The sequence below is a fragment of the Mandrillus leucophaeus genome, unplaced genomic scaffold, assembly GCF_000951045.1.
Source record: "Mandrillus leucophaeus isolate KB7577 unplaced genomic scaffold, Mleu.le_1.0 Scaffold142, whole genome shotgun sequence".
Taxonomy (NCBI): Eukaryota; Metazoa; Chordata; class Mammalia; order Primates; family Cercopithecidae; genus Mandrillus; species Mandrillus leucophaeus.
The window spans coordinates 4,204,437-4,222,146 of record NW_012101388.1 but is presented as its reverse complement, the minus strand read 5'-3'; the positions used below and the strand labels follow the sequence as shown (position 1 = coordinate 4,222,146).

General features: G+C 39.6%; 1 protein-coding gene across 1 annotated transcript in view; it reads right to left on the bottom strand.

Annotated features, from left to right (window-relative positions):
- Window positions 1-13,686: 13,686 nt before the first annotated feature.
- The window catches only part of VPS4B (vacuolar protein sorting 4 homolog B (S. cerevisiae)), a 35,319-nt gene continuing 31,295 nt past the window's right edge, over window positions 13,687-17,710 (bottom strand). The window contains exons 10-11 of the mRNA XM_011974169.1: window positions 16,767-16,907; window positions 13,687-14,512 (exon numbers count right to left, since the gene is read on the bottom strand). Coding sequence (XP_011829559.1) covers window positions 14,411-14,512; window positions 16,767-16,907 — 243 coding nt within the window. The 3' untranslated portion in view covers window positions 13,687-14,410. The remainder of the gene's footprint in view (window positions 14,513-16,766; window positions 16,908-17,710) is intronic.

Below are 17,710 nucleotides of genomic sequence, written 5' to 3'. Positions count from 1 at the left end.
GCCTACTCAGATTCACACATACCAAAAACACAGAATGCATATAACCTAAATTCTGGCCACAACCTACTCACCATCCATGAAAAACCTGCAAAATACAAACTCAGAAGTACTATGTTGGGTGACTGATTGGCTCCCAGTCCCTCAGAACTCAGCTGACAATGCAGGTTCTTCTTGATATTTTTATCATCCTGGTGATACTGTGTCTTACAGAAAGGATTTTTTTGGTCTCTAAGTATGGCATTATACCCAAATTTTCCTGTATTGGTCAACCTGATGCAGTTCATCAGCAATGTCTTTTTTTCTAAAAGTTCCTCACTCTACCTTCTGTCTTGTGAGCTTTATTTATCAAGATTGATTTCAAATGTGTCAGTGGCTCAGTGAGGTTTTCCCAAGCAATCTAAGAAGAGTATTTTTTCTCTAATCCACATTTTCCACATTTTAATTATAACATTTATCACATTGTATTTGAAAGTAGTCACATGACTTATAACTCTTTGAATCAGAAGATTCTTCCATAGTGCCTTGCTGAATTCTGGACACCTAAGCAGGTGTCCAATAATTTATTGTTAAATTGACTGATGATTTGGTCCTCAACAAACTTGGGGTTAAATAAATGCATGAGTTATGACAAAGCAGAAATCTAAATAACTCCCTTCCCTCCCCTTCCCCTTCCCCTTCCTTCCTTCTGTTAATTCCAGGTCTTTATATAATAACTCTTTCAACCAGTTGCCAATCAGAAAATCTTGGAATTTGCCTGTAACCTCCCAACTCGCAGTTGTTCCACCTTTCTGGACCAAACCAATGTACGTCTTACATGTATTGATTGATGTCTCATGTCTCCGTAAGATGTATAAACCAAGCTGCAGCCCAACCACCATGGGCACATGTTCTCAGGATCTTCCGGGCCTGTGTCATGGGCCATTGTTCACTCATATTTGGCTCAGTATAAATCTCTTCAAATGTTTTAGAGTTTGACTCTTTTGGTTGACATGAAAAAGTTCAAAGCAGGAAATAAACAATGAGAACCATTAGGTTTATTTCTAATCTTATCTGATAATTAAAAAAAATTTTTTTTTATCTTGTTGAGACCATTAAAAAAGATATTTTGGATTACCTTAGAATAGTAATATTGGCATTCTTACTCTTCTTACATTCTTAAAGATGAACAAAATATAAAACATTAAAAACAATTTTTTTTGAGACGGAGTCTCCATCTGTCACCCAGGCTGGGGTGTGGCACGATCTCAGCTCACTGTAACCTCTGCCTCCCGAGTTCAAGTGACTCTCCTGCCTCAGCCTCCAGAGTAGCTGGGATTACAAGCATGTGCCCCTATGTCTGGCTAATTTTTGTATTTTTAGTAGAAACAGGTTTCACCACGTTGGCCAGGCTGGTCTTGAACTCCTGAACTCAGGGGAGCTGCCTGCCTCAGTTTCCCAAAGTGCTAGGATTACAGGCGTGAGCCACCCTGCCCAGCCTGAAAGATACATAGTTTCTTTCTTTTCTTTTCTTTTTTTTGAGACAGAGTTCTGCTCTTGTCACCCAGTCTGGAGTGCAATGGTACAATCTTGGCTCACTGCAACCTCTGCCTCCTGGGTTCAAGTGATTCCCCTGCTTCAGCCTCCTGAGTAGCTGGGATTACAGGCACCTGCCACCATGCCTGGCTAATTTTTTGTTTTTAGTAGACATGGGGTTTTCACCATGTTGGCCAGGCTGGTCTTGAACTCCTGACCTCAGGTGATCTGCCTGCCTCGACCTTCCAAATGCTGGGATTACAGGTGTGATGCACAGTGCTCGACCTGAAAGCTAAGTAATTTATTTTGAAAGGAACTGGCACAATCCTGATACAAAGATATTATCAGGGAAAAAAATGGGGGAAGAGCAGTGAAGAGCAGAAATATTCCTCAATAGATCTACACTCAGGGAAAAAGACAAAACAAAACAAAAAATCTTTTATTTGGATACTTACATATTTCACCAGGATTTAAAACATTTGGTGAAGCAGTTATTTTATGAAGGAAGACTACCAATGCAAGGACTCAGGGAAGAATGAGGAAACAAGAGGAGATAAAAGTTACACTGGCAGAAATCAGGAAAGAAGTAAAAGTGAAAATCATCCTAGAAATGAAAATGAGGCCAGGCGCGGTGGCTCACGCCTGTAATCCCAGCGCTTTGGGAGCCCGAGGTGGGCGGATCACGAGGTCAGGAGATCGAGACCATCCTGGCTAACACGGTGAAACCCCCTCTCTACTAAAAATGCAAAAACATTACCTGGGCGCGGTGGCGGGTGCCCGTAGTCCCAGCTACTCGGGAGGCTGAGGCAGGAGAATGGCGTGAACCCGGGAAGCGGAGCTTGCAGTGAGCCGAGATGGCGCCACCGCACTCCAGCCTGGGCAACAGAGCGAGACTCCGTCTCAAAAAGAAAAAAAAAAAAGAAAAGAAAAGAAATGAAAGTGAACGCAGTAGGAGAATAGAGTGAAAAACACAGTAAGGAATAGAAAGGAGGGAATGAATAAAGCAAACAAAATGAAATGAAAAAAAAGAATTTAAAAGACAGAAAAAAGATAGGAAAACAAAGGATTTGAGTCAACATATGTATAACAGGACTGCCTGAAGAAAAAAAACAAGACATGAGAAATATTTTTTAAAATTTCAAATACACTTTCCTAAAATACTAAGGCATTTGAGCATTTATATGTGTGTGTACACACACACACACACACACACACGATATATTACACCAGGGAAAACAGACTGAAAATAATCAACATTGAGTCATTCTCTAGTAAGTACTGGATTTTAAAAGAATGAAGACTTTGGTCAGTTAGACAAAATCATCAGGTCACTTGTTTTAAAAGGAGATCAGGCTAGTTTCAGGTTTCTCCAGAGTGACATTCAACATGACAGAGCAATGCAACATCTATCAGATCCTCAAGCAAGGAATGTTGTGTCAAGGTTGCACGTTCAGGGAATCCGTATTTCACCCATAAAAGTTACAGACAAATAATTTTGAACATATAATAACCAAGGAAATATTTTTCCCCTAAGCAGTTCTTGAGGAAATTATTAAGACTACAGGATGACTCAGCCAGCCAATAGCTGACTGGGAAAAGCATAGTAAAAGAACAGTCTTTTGAAAATTGAATCTATTTAACAGTATACCAAAGCCTAAAGCAAATGGGAGATGTAGGGTAAAGAATAATATGTGTGTACATGTTACATGCAAAAATAATACAAGGGACAAATTTTGGGAGAGGAAGGAGAAAAACGTGAAAGATGTGTGGGAAGCATTATTGAAGATCAGTTAGTCATTGATTTTTTTTTTTTTTTTTGAGACAGAGTCTTGCTCTGTTGCCCTGGCTGGAGTGCAGTGGCACGATCCCCGCTCACTGCAACCTCCACCTCCCGGGTTCAAGTGATTCTCATGCCTTAGCCTCCCGAATAGCTGGGATTACAGGCTCCTGCCACCTCACTTGGCTAATTTTTGTATTTTTAGTAGAGACGGGGTTTCACCATGTTGGCCAGGATGGTCTCAAACTCCTGACCTCAAGTGATCCACCCGCCTCAGCCTCCCAAAGTGCTGGGATTACAGGCATGAGCCACCGCGCCTGGCAGTTAGTCATAGATTCTGTCACTAGATATTTTTTAAACTCCAGAAACGATTCTTTATCCTTCAGTGTTTATTTATTTAGACATGTTTGCTTCATGTAGGTGTTTTGGTGCATGTGTGAGTTCTTTTTTCTGAACAATTTCAAAGTAATTTATAGACATCATGGCACTTCCTCTGCATCCCTCTATGAGCACACTTAAGCAAATGTCTTCTAAAGTGAAGGGTACAATGCATGCCCCCCAGTTTTTTTTTTTTTTTTTAGGGATAGGATTTCACCATGTTGGGCAGACTGGTCTTGAACTCCTAGCCTCAAGTGATCCACCTGCCCTGACCACTCAAAATGCTGGGATTGCAGGTGTGAGCCACTGCATCCAGCTCAAATTGTCTTTTATAGCTTTTTTCCCCCCAAACTAGGATCTAAGCAAGGTTCACATATTACATTGAGTTATACATCTCCAACTTTTTTAAATCTAGAAGAATAGAAGAATCTTCCAACCTTTTTAGAAAAATGACATTAACTTTTTTGAAGAGACTGGGTCAGTTGTCTTGTAGAAGACCCTGCATTCTCCCCTGATTGATTGATTTCTTGTGGTGTTATTTCTCTCTCCAGTGAATTTTCTGTAACCTGGCATTAGGTCTACGGTTTCAGACTACACATTTTTTAATAAGAATACTTCGTAAGTGGTTTTCATGTTGCATCTTACCAGGTGGCACATGATGTCGGGTTGCCATTGTTAATGATGCTCAATTTGATTTCCTTGGCAAGGTGGTGACAGCCATGGCTCTCCATTGTAAAGCCAGTGTTCCCCTTGGCAGTGAGCAAGTAATCTGAGAGGACACTTCTGAATGTGGGCGTGTCATCACCAACAGTTCCTCCCTTTTCTATCTGCGTATGCTAGTCCTCCCATGAAGAAGCAGAATTTATTTTTCATGCCGTGAATCTTGGCTGGTCTTCTAACTTGTTTATTTCTTGGTCTGGGCCTTAAGAGGCATTGAAGCTTCCGGGATTGGGAGTAACCTGCGATGGAAAGAAACTCAGGCTGGACTACTGCCTGAAGAGATCACACGAAAGAGAACAGTCCAGCCAGCCCAACTTGAGGCACGAGACATGGGATGGAGCCATCCTGGATTCCTCACCCCAGCCAACACCATGTGGAGCAGAGGTAAGCCCTCTCCGTGGAGTTCTGCCTGAATTGCAGACTTGTGAAAAATAATAAATGGCCATTTTAAGCCATTAAGATTTTGAGCGGTTTATTATACACTCATAGACCATGTAAACATCATCTCACTCAATAGTTTTAGCATCCATCAATGATCTTTGCCTGAATCATTTCATTGGGCTTGGCAAAGGGTATTTTAAATTCTGCTGTTCACTTCACCTTTATTAGCTAGCATTCTTCTGGACAGAGAGAGAGAGCTTTCCCTCATCATCTAGGTATCAACTCCTATTCCCCTTAAAGAGGAAGAGCAAATGTTCAATGTCTCCCATAATTCCTAGCTTTCAGACTAAGAAGTTGAGTGATATTCACCACCAGTGGCGGCAAATGAGGCTTTCCCCCTTCACTTTTTCCCCTGGTCTTTAGCTGTTCCCCTTCAGTGGCTGCGTGGTGCGCTTTGCACATCTGTCCTTGATCTCAGAGTGTTGCACTACAATCATTGATTCACTTGACTATCCTTTTAACTGGACTGTAAGTCTCTTGAGGCCAGGGACATTATAGGCTCAAGGCCAGTATACATAAAGTTCTGACATCTAGATAGATGGTACTAGATTTCTACCATACTTCTTTTAGTTTCTTTTTTTGTTTTGGACATATATTTTACATAGCTTAGATAATACGTACAATTTTTTTAATTCTGCAATTCTTTTTTTCTTAGAAGTGATCTTGATACTTTAGTTTTTATTTTATTTTATTTTTATTTATTTTTATTTTTTGAGATGGAGCCTTACCCTGTCACCCTGGCTAGAGTGCAATGGCACCATCTCAGCTCACTGCAGCCTCCCCCTCCTGGGTTCTAGCGATTCTCCTGCCTCAGCCTCCCGAGTAGCTGGGATTACAGGTGCCTGCCACCACACCTGGCTAATTTTTTTGTATCTTTAGTAGAGATAGGGTTTCACCATATTGGCCAGGCTGATCTCGAACTCCTGACCTCGCGATCCACCCGCCTCAGCCTCTCAAAGTGTTGGGATTACAGACGTGAGCCACCGTGCCCAGCCATTTTATTTTTTAATCAAAAGAATAGCTGTGTGTGGACATAAAAGTAACAGTACAGTGGGCTAAGATGTAACTTCACAGTTCCCTACCCTCAAACCCTCCTCAGCCCTGATTCCACTCCCCAGGGGCAATCACTTCCAGTCTTTTTTTAGGTTTGGTTCCTGTGGATGATTTTATTTTCCAAAAATGGCCACAACAACATCTGCCAACTCAAACACTCTTCTTAAAATGTCACTTTGACATGCCTCCCAGGGATGGGGGGGATCCATGTCCCCTCCCTTCAAAATTGGGTGGGCTTCTGTGAATATTGTCATCCATGGAATATGGCAGGAGAGACACTATGTGACTTCCGAGGCTAGGTTGCTAAAGGTGGTACAGCTTCCGTTTTGGTCCCTGAAATACTTGCTCATGAAGTTGCAGTCACCAGTCACCACGTCAGCAGTCAGACTGCCCTGCGGCAGCCATACTGTGTGGAAGCCCGAACATCCCACGCAGAGCGGCCACTTGGAGCAACCCCAAACCTTCATGAAGAGGGCTATCCAGCCAGCGCCCGGATGCCTCAGCTGTCCAGCAACTGTGGGACTGCACCTGTGCAGAGCTCTCCTAGGCAGAAGCACCTGGCCAAGCCCTTCCTGAATTCCTGACCCACAGGAACCAAGAGAAAATAATTGAAACTATGAAGTTTGGAGATGACTTCTAAAGCAGCAATTCCAAACAAATAATTTTTCTTGAGTTACCTCCATGTCTGCTTATTGTACTACATCTCAATTTACTGACCTTGTACATGATTGCTTCCTACTTTGAGAGATGAGACTTAGCTCACTTGCATTAACCCCTCACTTGCCCCTTTCAATTTTTTTTAATAGTTTAGAATTTTATCACCTACCTTTGAAACTGTTTTTAAACCTCCATTTCTTGCTCCACCAACTTTTGGAATCTCATATTACTATCCATTTGTAAGATTAATTAAATTAATTAATTAATTTATTTATTTATTTATTTTGAGAAGGAGTCTTATTCTGTCACCCAGGCTGGAGTGCAGTGGCGTGATCTCGGCTCACTGCAGCCTCTGCCTCCCGGGTTCAAGTGATTCTCCTGTCTCAGCCACCATGCCCGTCTAATTTTTGTATTTTTAGTAGAGACGGGGTTTCACCATGTTGGCCAGTATGGTCTCGATCTCCTGACCTTGTGATCCACCTGCCTCAGCCTCCCAAAATGCTGGTATTACAGGCGTGAGCCACCGTGCCCGGTCTGTAAGATTAAGTTTATATAATATCTGTTCTTTCTTCTACATCTATTTCAATTCTCAACTTACCTTAGATATATCTTCATTATCTAACTGTGAAATACCAGGCCAATGGAAGAACACATAAAGTATGTATTCACTGTTATTCTCTAAAATTCATTTATTTTCTAAACTGTCCATCCTGCAGAGTTAAACGGGCCCCTGGTGGATAAGACCATACCTGCACTTTTTGTGTTCTGGCTGGTGGCAGTATTTTTGTGATTTCCTCTAGTGTTGTAACAACTGTTTATTATTTACTGTTTCTGTAAGAGGGAAAAGTTCCAAGGGGTTCTCCTTGACCCTTTTTTTACATTAACCTTCACCCCACGTGTAAGAGAACTGCTCTGGTGACTGACCATTCCCAGAGATATTCATTCAGCTTAACCAATGCACACTTTGGTTAAAACACCACCTCATTTATCACTGAATCCCCGTAAGTCCCCTCTTGACCAGTGGACCATGTGACTTTCTGATTCTCCAGTTAAGATTATTAGCTCAGAGCCAGTGTCCCACAGTCCTCCAAAGTCTTCATATTTCTGTTTCATTATTTCCTAGCAGCTTTGACAAGTAGCCTCCCACCCCTTCGGAGAAGGCCGAAAGGAAGGTACTTGTGGTATCATTGCAGGATCCTTCCTCAACAATACCGAGCCTATGCTTATTTCAAGTGCTGCAAAATCAATGCTGTGCTTCATGCTTTGCCTATCATGATGGTTCTGGTCAGGTGTCCACCAGACTTGGGAGGTTTTGGTTAGGCTAATGAAGTAGCCCCTTAGTGAGCTGAATAGGCATTTGTTTTTGCTGCAGGGATCCCATCGCCAGTGAATTGTTGCTTAAGACTCTGTGGGAAAGACCTTTGTGATGATCACACTGGCCTAACATGGTACCAAAGTCCACTTGGCTTGTGCTAGCCTGGTGCCACTACTTGGCTTCTGCAACCCAAGTGGATTGCTTTCTGGCCCCAGTGCAATCGGAGGACAAGGAAAGCACGTTAGAAAGCATTTCTTCCGCTGGGGGCGGTGGCTCAAGCCTGTAATTCTAGCACTTCGGGAGGCCGAGGCGGGTGGATCACTTACAGCCTGGCCAACATGGTGAAACCCAGTCTCTACTAGAAATACCAAAAAATTAGCTGGGTGTGGTGGTGGGAGCCTGTAATCCCAGCTACTCGGGAGGCTGAGGCAGGAGACTAGCATGAACCCAGGAGGTGGAGGTTGCAATGAGCTGAGATGGCACCACTGCACTCCAGACTGGGCGACAAGAGCGAGACTTCATCTCAAAAAATAAAATAAAAAGTAAGAAAGCGTTCTTTCCACCTACCAAAGCTTTGATTAAGGAACCAGATTCTAGTTCTCTAGGAACACTGTGGCTTTGTGGATAGGTCTTACAGGGTAAATCCACTAAAGCTTTATTATTTTCTAAAGTTGTTAGATTTTTTCTTTTACATTATATGTTAATGGAGTTCAGAGAGGGGCCACTGCCAAGTTCAGTTTCTTCAAGCAGTCAGGCAAACAATGAAAGTCCCTCTCAGTGACTCAAACCAAAAACTGAATACAGAATTTCTGATAACTGAACCCATAGTGATACATCCAATCATATCGGAAACTTGTTTCCTCTGCTTTTTGATCATCAGCATAACCCACTGTCACATATGCTCCAGATGCTGATACTCAGAATCCTCCAAATTTTCACAAATATACACATTCTAATGCTACAGGGCCTGCTGTTTTCCTACTAAATTTTCTTCCTTTCACATACAAAACGTGGTCAATCTGTGAATTCAACTGATTGCCAGCAACCTGCAGGATCAAATACTGAGTTTGGCTTTTGATTACTTAGGCACTGTGGCTGTAAGAAATGTTTATTTTAGGACAGTCACAGAAGATCCTTGGTTTTCCTTCTCTGCCCTGACCAGCCGTTTGAAGTTCTCATGCTCTTTATTTTATTCTACAGCAGCTGCAAAGTGGCTCTCCAATGTCTTGTCCTCACTGGGCACTTCATTCCGTGTGACCATAGGCAATGATGTAGTCAGCTGTCTCACTAGGAGCTACCAGAGTCCCATCCAGTTAGATGCTGGTGATGCTGCTATGATCCTATTTTAAATGTCCTGCCATCTCTCTGTTACTTGCTCAAGATTGAAGGAACTTAGTGGCAGTACTTGATATGCCAAGGTTACATAAAGGGCCCAGCTACTGGTTACCAAGTGATGAAGAAAAATAGGATCTCCCCACTTCGGCTCCTGTGTTGGGAGGCCAGAGGGCAGTTAGATGAACAGCACCTCTCCAGAGTACATCTGTTTGATGACTGACTGACTGTCCTGTTCTCTTTTTAAAACATTTCCTGTTATTTCATAGGGTTCTAGAGGGGGAGGAGTCCTAATTCCTGTGATTTGCTGTCAACCAAATTCTTCCTTAAAACTCTTTTTTTTTTTTTGAGATGGAGTCTCGCCCTGTCGCCCAGGCTGTAGTGCAATGGCGTGATCTCAGCTCACTGCAACCTCTGCCTCCCGGGTTCAAATGATTCTGCCTCAGCCTCCCGAGTAGCTGGGATTACAGGCGCCGGCTACCACGCCCAGCTATTTTTTGTATTTTTATTAGAGATGGGGTTTCACCATATTGGCCAGGTTGGTCTCGAACTCCTGACCTCAGCTGATCTGCCCACCTCGGCCTCCCAAAGTGCTGGGATTACAGGCCTGAGCCACTGCGCCCAGCCCCTTAAAACGTCTTAATTTTGAGAAATTAAAAATAAAGATAAAAATACAAAGAAAAGAATGAAAATGTCCATATTTCTATTCACCAGGATTTAGTCACTGTTAATTTCTTGAGGTGTTTTCAGTCCTACTTTTCTTTTAGAATAACACTGGGGGTGGGGGGCAGAAATTATACATGCTGATTGTACAAATTTAGAAAGAATACAAAGTAAGTTTCACTCACTCAACAAATATTTGTTGAACCCCCATCAGGCACCAGCACTCTTCTAGACACTGGAGATACAGCAGAGAACAAAACAGACAAGAAACTCTGATTTCATAGCATACATGTTAGTGGGAGAAATCACATAAGGAAAATAGTAAATTATATCGTATGTTAGATGACAAGCACTATGGGGAAAAATACAGCCAGGGATGGGGATAAGGAGCATCAGGAGGGTTTGTCATTTTCAGTAGGATGGCCAAGGAAGGTGTCACTGAAAAAGAGACACCGGAATAGACCTGAAGGAGATACGAGAGGTAAAGTAAGTTAAAAAAAAAAAAAAAAAAAAATCAATCTAATAACATCATGAGTATTATGTGGAAGACATTCTAGATGTCTATGTGAACATGCAGATTTCTGGATGAATGATTATGGATGGATGGACAGAAAAATACACTTAGGAGACACTATCATAAAAACAATTCAAACTAGAAAAGATTTTTAATAATCAGTAAATTATTTAGTACCTATTTCTGGATATCTACATATCTGGATATAAATGTACAGCATAAAGCATATGAGTTTTCACACACACACATACACCTTTGTATCAACCACCCAGATCCAGATTTGGAATTGCATTAAATCTACAAATTGAATTGGTTAAATTGACTTTGTTTTTTGTAAGTCATCCATCTCATAAACAGGGTCCACCCCCCTCTTATTTAGGTCTTCCTCAGTGTCTTTTGGTAACGTTCCATAGTTTTCTACGTGGCAGTCTTGCCAATCTTTGAGTAGATTAATTTTGAGGCATTTGATGCTGATATTATTGTAATTAGTATTCTCTTATTATTATTATTATTTTTGAGACAGTCTCGTTCCCTCACCCAGGCTGGAGTGCAGTGGTGTGACAACAGCTCACTGCAGCCTTGAACTCCTGGGCTCAAGTGATCCTCCCACTTCAATTCCCCAATAGTTGGGACTATGGGCACATACCACTCTCATAATTTCAATTTCTAATTGTTGCTAAGATAAATAATTTTTGACTTTGTATCCTGCAACCTTGTTAAATTATTTCTGTAAGTTTATATCAATTTTCTACAATCATGTCATCTGTGAATGACAATTTTGTTTCTTCTTTTAATCTGTAAGACTTTCATTTCTTTTGCTTGCACTGGCTAGAATCTGTATAAAGTTGAGAAAAAGTGGTGATAGTGGGTAACTTTGCCTTTTTCCTGATCTCTGGGGGAAAAAACTTTTCAAAAATTCACAATTAAATACGTTGGCTATAGGGTTTTTTTCTAGATCTTCTTCTATTAAGAAGTTCCCTTCTATTCCCAGTTTGTGCAGTTCAAAAAAAAGCAAGTGCTGAATTGTATTGCTTTTTATGCATCTATAAATAACTTGTCTCCTTTATTTCTGTAAATGCAGTAAATAGTATTAATCTTCCTAAGTTACAGGCAATCCTTGTTTTTTATGGCTAACTGAACTCTTGCTGATTTCTATGGTATAAATATTCCCATCACAGCAGACTTTAAATTTCTAGTATGAGGTCACTGAACTCGCAGCTGGGAAAGAGGTACTATCGGTTTTGGTGAGCCAGGGTGAGCTAGTTTGAATACATTTTTGATTTTGTAGTTCTCAATCACCAAGACAGAAATTTATCATAACTTCACTAGACAAGTAAGAACAAAGTCACTTTATAAACTTACCTATTTTATAAGTCTCTCACATAATCCACGAGGTAGATCAAAATTAAAACATAACTCCTTTTTTTCCAATACTAAGTACCTAATAGCACCCAGCAATACATTAATTGCTAGGGAAAATGTAACTCTCAGAACTTACAGTCTAAATGATCTAAACATGGTCAATAGAACATACTTCAAACAGAAAAAAATCTCAACACAGCAGCAGCAATTTAACTGCTAATTCTTTAGCAGTTGGCAAAACTAGGATGGGGATAGTTTAGGCGGTCTTCCTGCAAGAGGCTACATGGTTCATCATTAGGTTTTAATGGAAATACGTGGACTAGCAAAAAAAAAAAAAAAAAAAAGATACCATATTAGAATAAGAGAAGGATACAAATGAAGGCATGAAAGTAGGAAAGAAAAGGGCACATGTGAAAACTCACAAACTTAAGATAACATCAGTGTCAACAATAGGCACTGTGTTGCTTCATTTGCAAGACACTGTACCATCAGGTAGATATGCCTCTTTCTCATACAAGTGGCTAAATGGTGCTTCTGTGGCACTAATCACGTACACCCATTCTGTTTTTCTGCATGTAGTCGACAGTAGACTCGGAAGTCAATCCTCTGTTGACATGTTTTATAATTAGAGTCCTTCTAGATTTCTCAAGGTGAGGCAAAAGGCTTTCAAATATCCAGGGTGTAGATTATAGAGATGCTTAACAACTATGATCTACTTGCTGACTCAGAAAACGTCTACCTAAACTTCATAATTACTGGTCAAGAGCCAGAAAAACAGAACATGCCCATTCGGGTTCCTCTGAGTATCTGTGCATAAAGAACACACAGCAGTACTGTGTAATTCTGAGGCAGATAAACGGGTAAGATGTATAAATTACCTTATCCACAAAGAATTCAGTGTTAGTCTACTAAGTTAGTTCTCAACCCGTGCATAAAAGTCATTGAAAAACAGAATTTTCATGTATACATTAATAATTTTAATGATTTCTTTGTATCTAACCAATTTAGGTAATATTTTCTTTTACACAGATGGTCCCAGAATAAAGAATACACAGAATACAGTCAATGGGTTTTATCGATTTACTTCACATAAGAGCATAATTCAGGCCTTTTCCATTTAATAACAAAAACAATCTGTACAGAAAACCCAAAGGCAACCACATAGCATATGTAAAATGTGCAAATACACTTTAAAATGCAAGTTATTCTAGAGCATTTGCAAGATAGAATTTCATAGTAATTAAGGAGTCTACTTCATTCTAACTTAATAGTCTTTTGCATGTATAGACAATGCAAATCTACAAGGCACAACTTAGCGCTGATGCTAAAGTATGAAACACATCCTCAGATTATTTATTTGAAAATATTAAAATAGTATCATGTTTATTTTTTAATGAGTCATGAGCTCATTTCTAAAGCTTCATAAAGCATTACACTGATAACATATGTGTGGTCAGGACAAACTGCTCCCTGAACTTAAAAGGTGAAGGACAAGACCCCATATTATTATCCTGTATTAAAAAAGGAAATATACATATATGTACACAGACACCCCATATCACAGACAAGAAACTTCCCATAATCTAAAGGGAGACCATTTCCTTACTAGCATTACAGTATTTCATGACAGTTAAAAATTACACACTTACCACCTGTTTTGGTCAATCTTGCTACAAAAAGACACTGAAATAGACAATTTTCTTATTTAAGGTAAAGACAATGTCTAATTTAGAAAATCTTCCTCTTGAGATTGCACAGTGAAAGGTATCATTTAATTAAATATAAAAGCTTACTGTTGTTGTTTTTTTGAGACAGAGTTTCGTTCAGTCGCCCAGGGAGTGCAATGGTGCGATCTCGGCTCACTGCAACCTCCGCCTCCCAGGTTCAAGTGATTCTCCCGCCTCAGGCTCCTGAGTAGCTGGGATTACAGGCACCCGCCATCATGCCCAGCTAATTTTTATATTTTTAGTAGAGACAGCATTTCACCATGTTGGTCAGGCTGTCTTGAACTCCTGGCCTCAGGTGATCCACCCGTCTTGGCCTCCCAAAGTGCTGGGATTACAGGCATGAGCCACCACGCCCAGTCAAAGCTTACTTATTTTAAAGAAATTATTTAAATCTACACAGAAAAAAATATCAACTTATTAAAAACCAGTAAGAGCACTGTCTATAATTCAAAATCTTTCAAACCCAATCACAATGCTCTTTGCTGTTTTATTGCCCATCCCTGAGAGTAAAGATTCTATCATTTGTAATTTTTTAATAACGTAAATTTTACATTGATAAGAATGTTTAACAATTTTTTTGAAAATATAAAATAAACCCTATATCATTTTAGTAAAAAAAAAGATAAATGCTCTTTGCAAAGACCACTATTCATAAAAATTTTAAATATTTGTATGTCAATCAATTTCTGACATCCTTTCTACTGGGTAATTTCTATTTTTTGCCATTCATATATCGCTCATTTCCTCATAACCTGTTGTTTTGTACATTTTGTTAATAGAAGTATTTAATAAGTAATGGAGGAAAAGTACAATATAAAACCTAATGGAATTCTGAAGTGAGATGTGTATTTCCCTGTGGTAAAAGTGTTTTACTGGAAACAATCAATGCGATCCAAAATAGACAAAAATATCTATGAAAGAAAGAATACATATGAGTAAGCATCTTCCTTGTCTTTGGTTTAGCCTTCTTGACCAAAATCTTCTGTAAACTTCTTTAATTTCAACAAGTCATGTTCATTGACTGTAGGTTTTGTGTTAGATAGTGACCGCAACATATCCGACTGTCAGGGAAAAAGAAGGGCAGGGAGGATATTAATAATAGAGTTAACAAAATAAAAAACCGTCATATTATCATTATTGTTATGAACTTTAACCTAAGTTTAAATATGAATATTTGCCGTCTACCATAAGATACTGACAATAAACTCCCTGTTCTTTTTTTTGAGTCAGAGTCTCACTCTGTTGCTCAGGCTGGAGTGCAGTGGTGTGATCTTGGCTCACTGCAACCTCTGCCTCCTAGGTTCAAGCAATTCTCCTGCCTCAGCCTCGAAGTAGCTGGGATTACAGGCACCTGCCACCATGACTGGCTAATTTTTGTATTTTTAGTAGAGATGGGGTTTCACTGTTGGTCAGGCTGGTCTCGAACTCCTGACCTCAGGTGATCCGCCTGCTTCTGCCTTGCAAAATGTTGGGATTACAGGCGTGAGCCACCGCACCCGGCCCCTATTCTTTCACAGATCTTTGATCATGTTATTACTTTGTGTAGAAACTTACACTTTCTTCCCCTGCATTGATCAAATGGCTCCCCATTATCAGAAGGACATTCCTCTTAGTCTGAGGATCAAGGCCTCCAAAGATGTTCATGATCTAATTTCTGGCCTTATCTCTTTTTCTTAAACAAGAGATCAGTTTTCTAAGTATAGTTCAAAAGGAAAATATCATTCACTTACACGTAAGTGAAGCAGAATACCATTTTATGAAAAATCAACTAACCAGAATTTTACCATAGTTACAATTAAGATTGAAATGGTTAGAAAAATATGCTAATATCAGAGATTCATTAAAAAACTAACTTCTAAGCCAAGACTCCTGTAAAATGATACGAAAAATAATAAAGAGGACTACTCTAAGTCACTAAAAATTCTTCAAAGTTGAACAAAGTACAAAAAATAAAAAATAATATACCAAGGATTAAAACAAAAGGGGTTTCTGAGTAACTTCTCAGATAAGCATTATGGTTGGTTCACACACAAATATATAGGCGTGCACACATTTACATGTATGTCTATGTATCAGGTAAAAGTTTCTCCTCTGGAAGTTACTATTAAACCCGCCATTAAAAGTCCTTAAAGATCTGAAACTGACAGAAAATTCTGAAAACTGAGAATGTTCTTCCATAAGTAATCAACTTTTCAATCACCCCAAGTTCCCTAAAAATAACACGCCTTACAAAATAAGTCTCATATTAATTCCTCCAATATAAAATATGTAACTGTAATTTTTAAAAATAAAAATAGAACTACATTATTTAAACTTTCTATGGACCTTTGAAAAGTGAACTAGAAAACACTATAAATATGATGATATGAACATTAGTTTTTTTTGTTTTTTTTTTTTTGAGACAGAGTCTCGCTCTGTTGCGTGATCTCGGCTCACTGCAACCTCCGCCTCCTGGGTTCAAGCTATTATCCTGCCTCAGCCTCCCGAGTAGCTGGGACTACACGTGCATGCCACCACACCTGGCTAATTTTTTTGTATTTTTAGTAGAGACGGGGTTTCACCGTGTTATCCAGGATGGTCTCAATCTCCTAAATTTGTGAACAGTTCGCCTTGGCCTCCGAAAGTGTTGGGATTACAGGCGTGAGCCGCCTTGCCCAGCCCTGTTTTTTTTGTTTTTTTTTTTTTGAGACAGAGTCTCACTCTGTCACCCAGGCTGGAGTGCAGTCGCGCAATCTCAGCTCACTGCAACCTCTGCCTCCCTGGTTTGTGTGATTCTCCTGCCTCAACCGAGCAGCTGGATTACAGGTATGTGCCACACTGCCCAGCTAATTTTTGTATTTTTAGGAGAGACAGCATTTCGCCAGGTTGGCCAGGCTGGTTTCAAACTCCTGGCCTCAAGTGGTCTGCCCGCCTTGGCCTCCCAAAGTGTTGGGATTACAGGCAACTTCTAGTTATTTAAAAAAACCTGAGATGCAAGGAAAAAAAAATTTCACCAATCCTATTTTTTTAGTTAGGTTTTGGCAATAATTATACTATATATGAGCATTTTGGAGATATTCTAGCTGTAAGACCTGTAAAGTCAGAATCTTGTGCTTTAAAAAATAGCTTTTTCACTTAAAGTTTCCTCAAAACCCAAGAAAATAGTTTAAAAATAATTACTTTTTATATTTTAAGTTCAATTAACTTTATAATTTCTAATGTGAGTCAACAGTATTAAAATACACCTGTTTAATAGTAAGATTTTCCAGCAAATATTATGTAACTGAAAATTATAATGTTTTAAAATTTTTCTTAAAAACAAACAAAATTTCAAACCATGGAAACAACTGGCTCCAAAAGTTTATCTCCAGGGACATCCATCCATGTCATTTCAATGGCACCAGGGTCACCTGGAGAGCAAGGTGTTAGCAGATCATCTACAAGATGGTTAGGATCAGCTCGGGAAGGTCCGCGAACCTGAAATAAACAGTAATCTGAAATATTTATTTGAAACAAAATTGAACATTAAGATTTAATCCATTATCAGGAAAGTTAAAATGTATAATAGTTTTGTATATTTAATGTTTACTTTTGGAAAAAAAAAATTAAGAATATACAACAAAAAGTAGTTATCCCCTGGATAATAGGATAGATTTTGGTTGCTTTTAATTTTTTTTTTTGAAAGGGTGTCTCGCTCTGTCAGCAGGCTGGAGTGAAGTGGCGCGATGTCGGCTCACTGTAACCTCCGCCTCCCGGGTTCAAGTGATTCTTGTGCCTCAGCCTCCCGAGTAGCTGGGATTACAGGCACGCGCCACCACACCCAGCTAATTTTTTTTTTTACTTTTAGGAGAGACAGGGTTTCACCATGTTGGCCACGATGGTCTCAATCTCCTGACCTCACGATCCGCCCACCTCAGCGTCCCAAAGTGCTGGGATTACAGGAGTGAGCCACCGCACCCAGCTGCTTTTACTTTTTTTCTTGATGCTTTTCTGTATTTTGAAATTTCCTACAATAAATTACTTATATGATCACACATAGAAGTTAAAAAAAAAAAAAAAAGAAATAGTTACCTGTGTCTAAGCTTTCTCTTTTACCCCTCCAGTGCTTAATAAGTGGTAGTAATCTCAGAGACCAAAAACAGATACATTAAAAAATTCTCAGAAGTTGCTCTATAGCTGAGAAACTTCTGTAATATTTGGAACTTTAGTATGAAACTATTGAATCTGTATCTTTCAACAAAAATGCTCTCAAATCTAAGTGCAAAATTATATGTTAAATG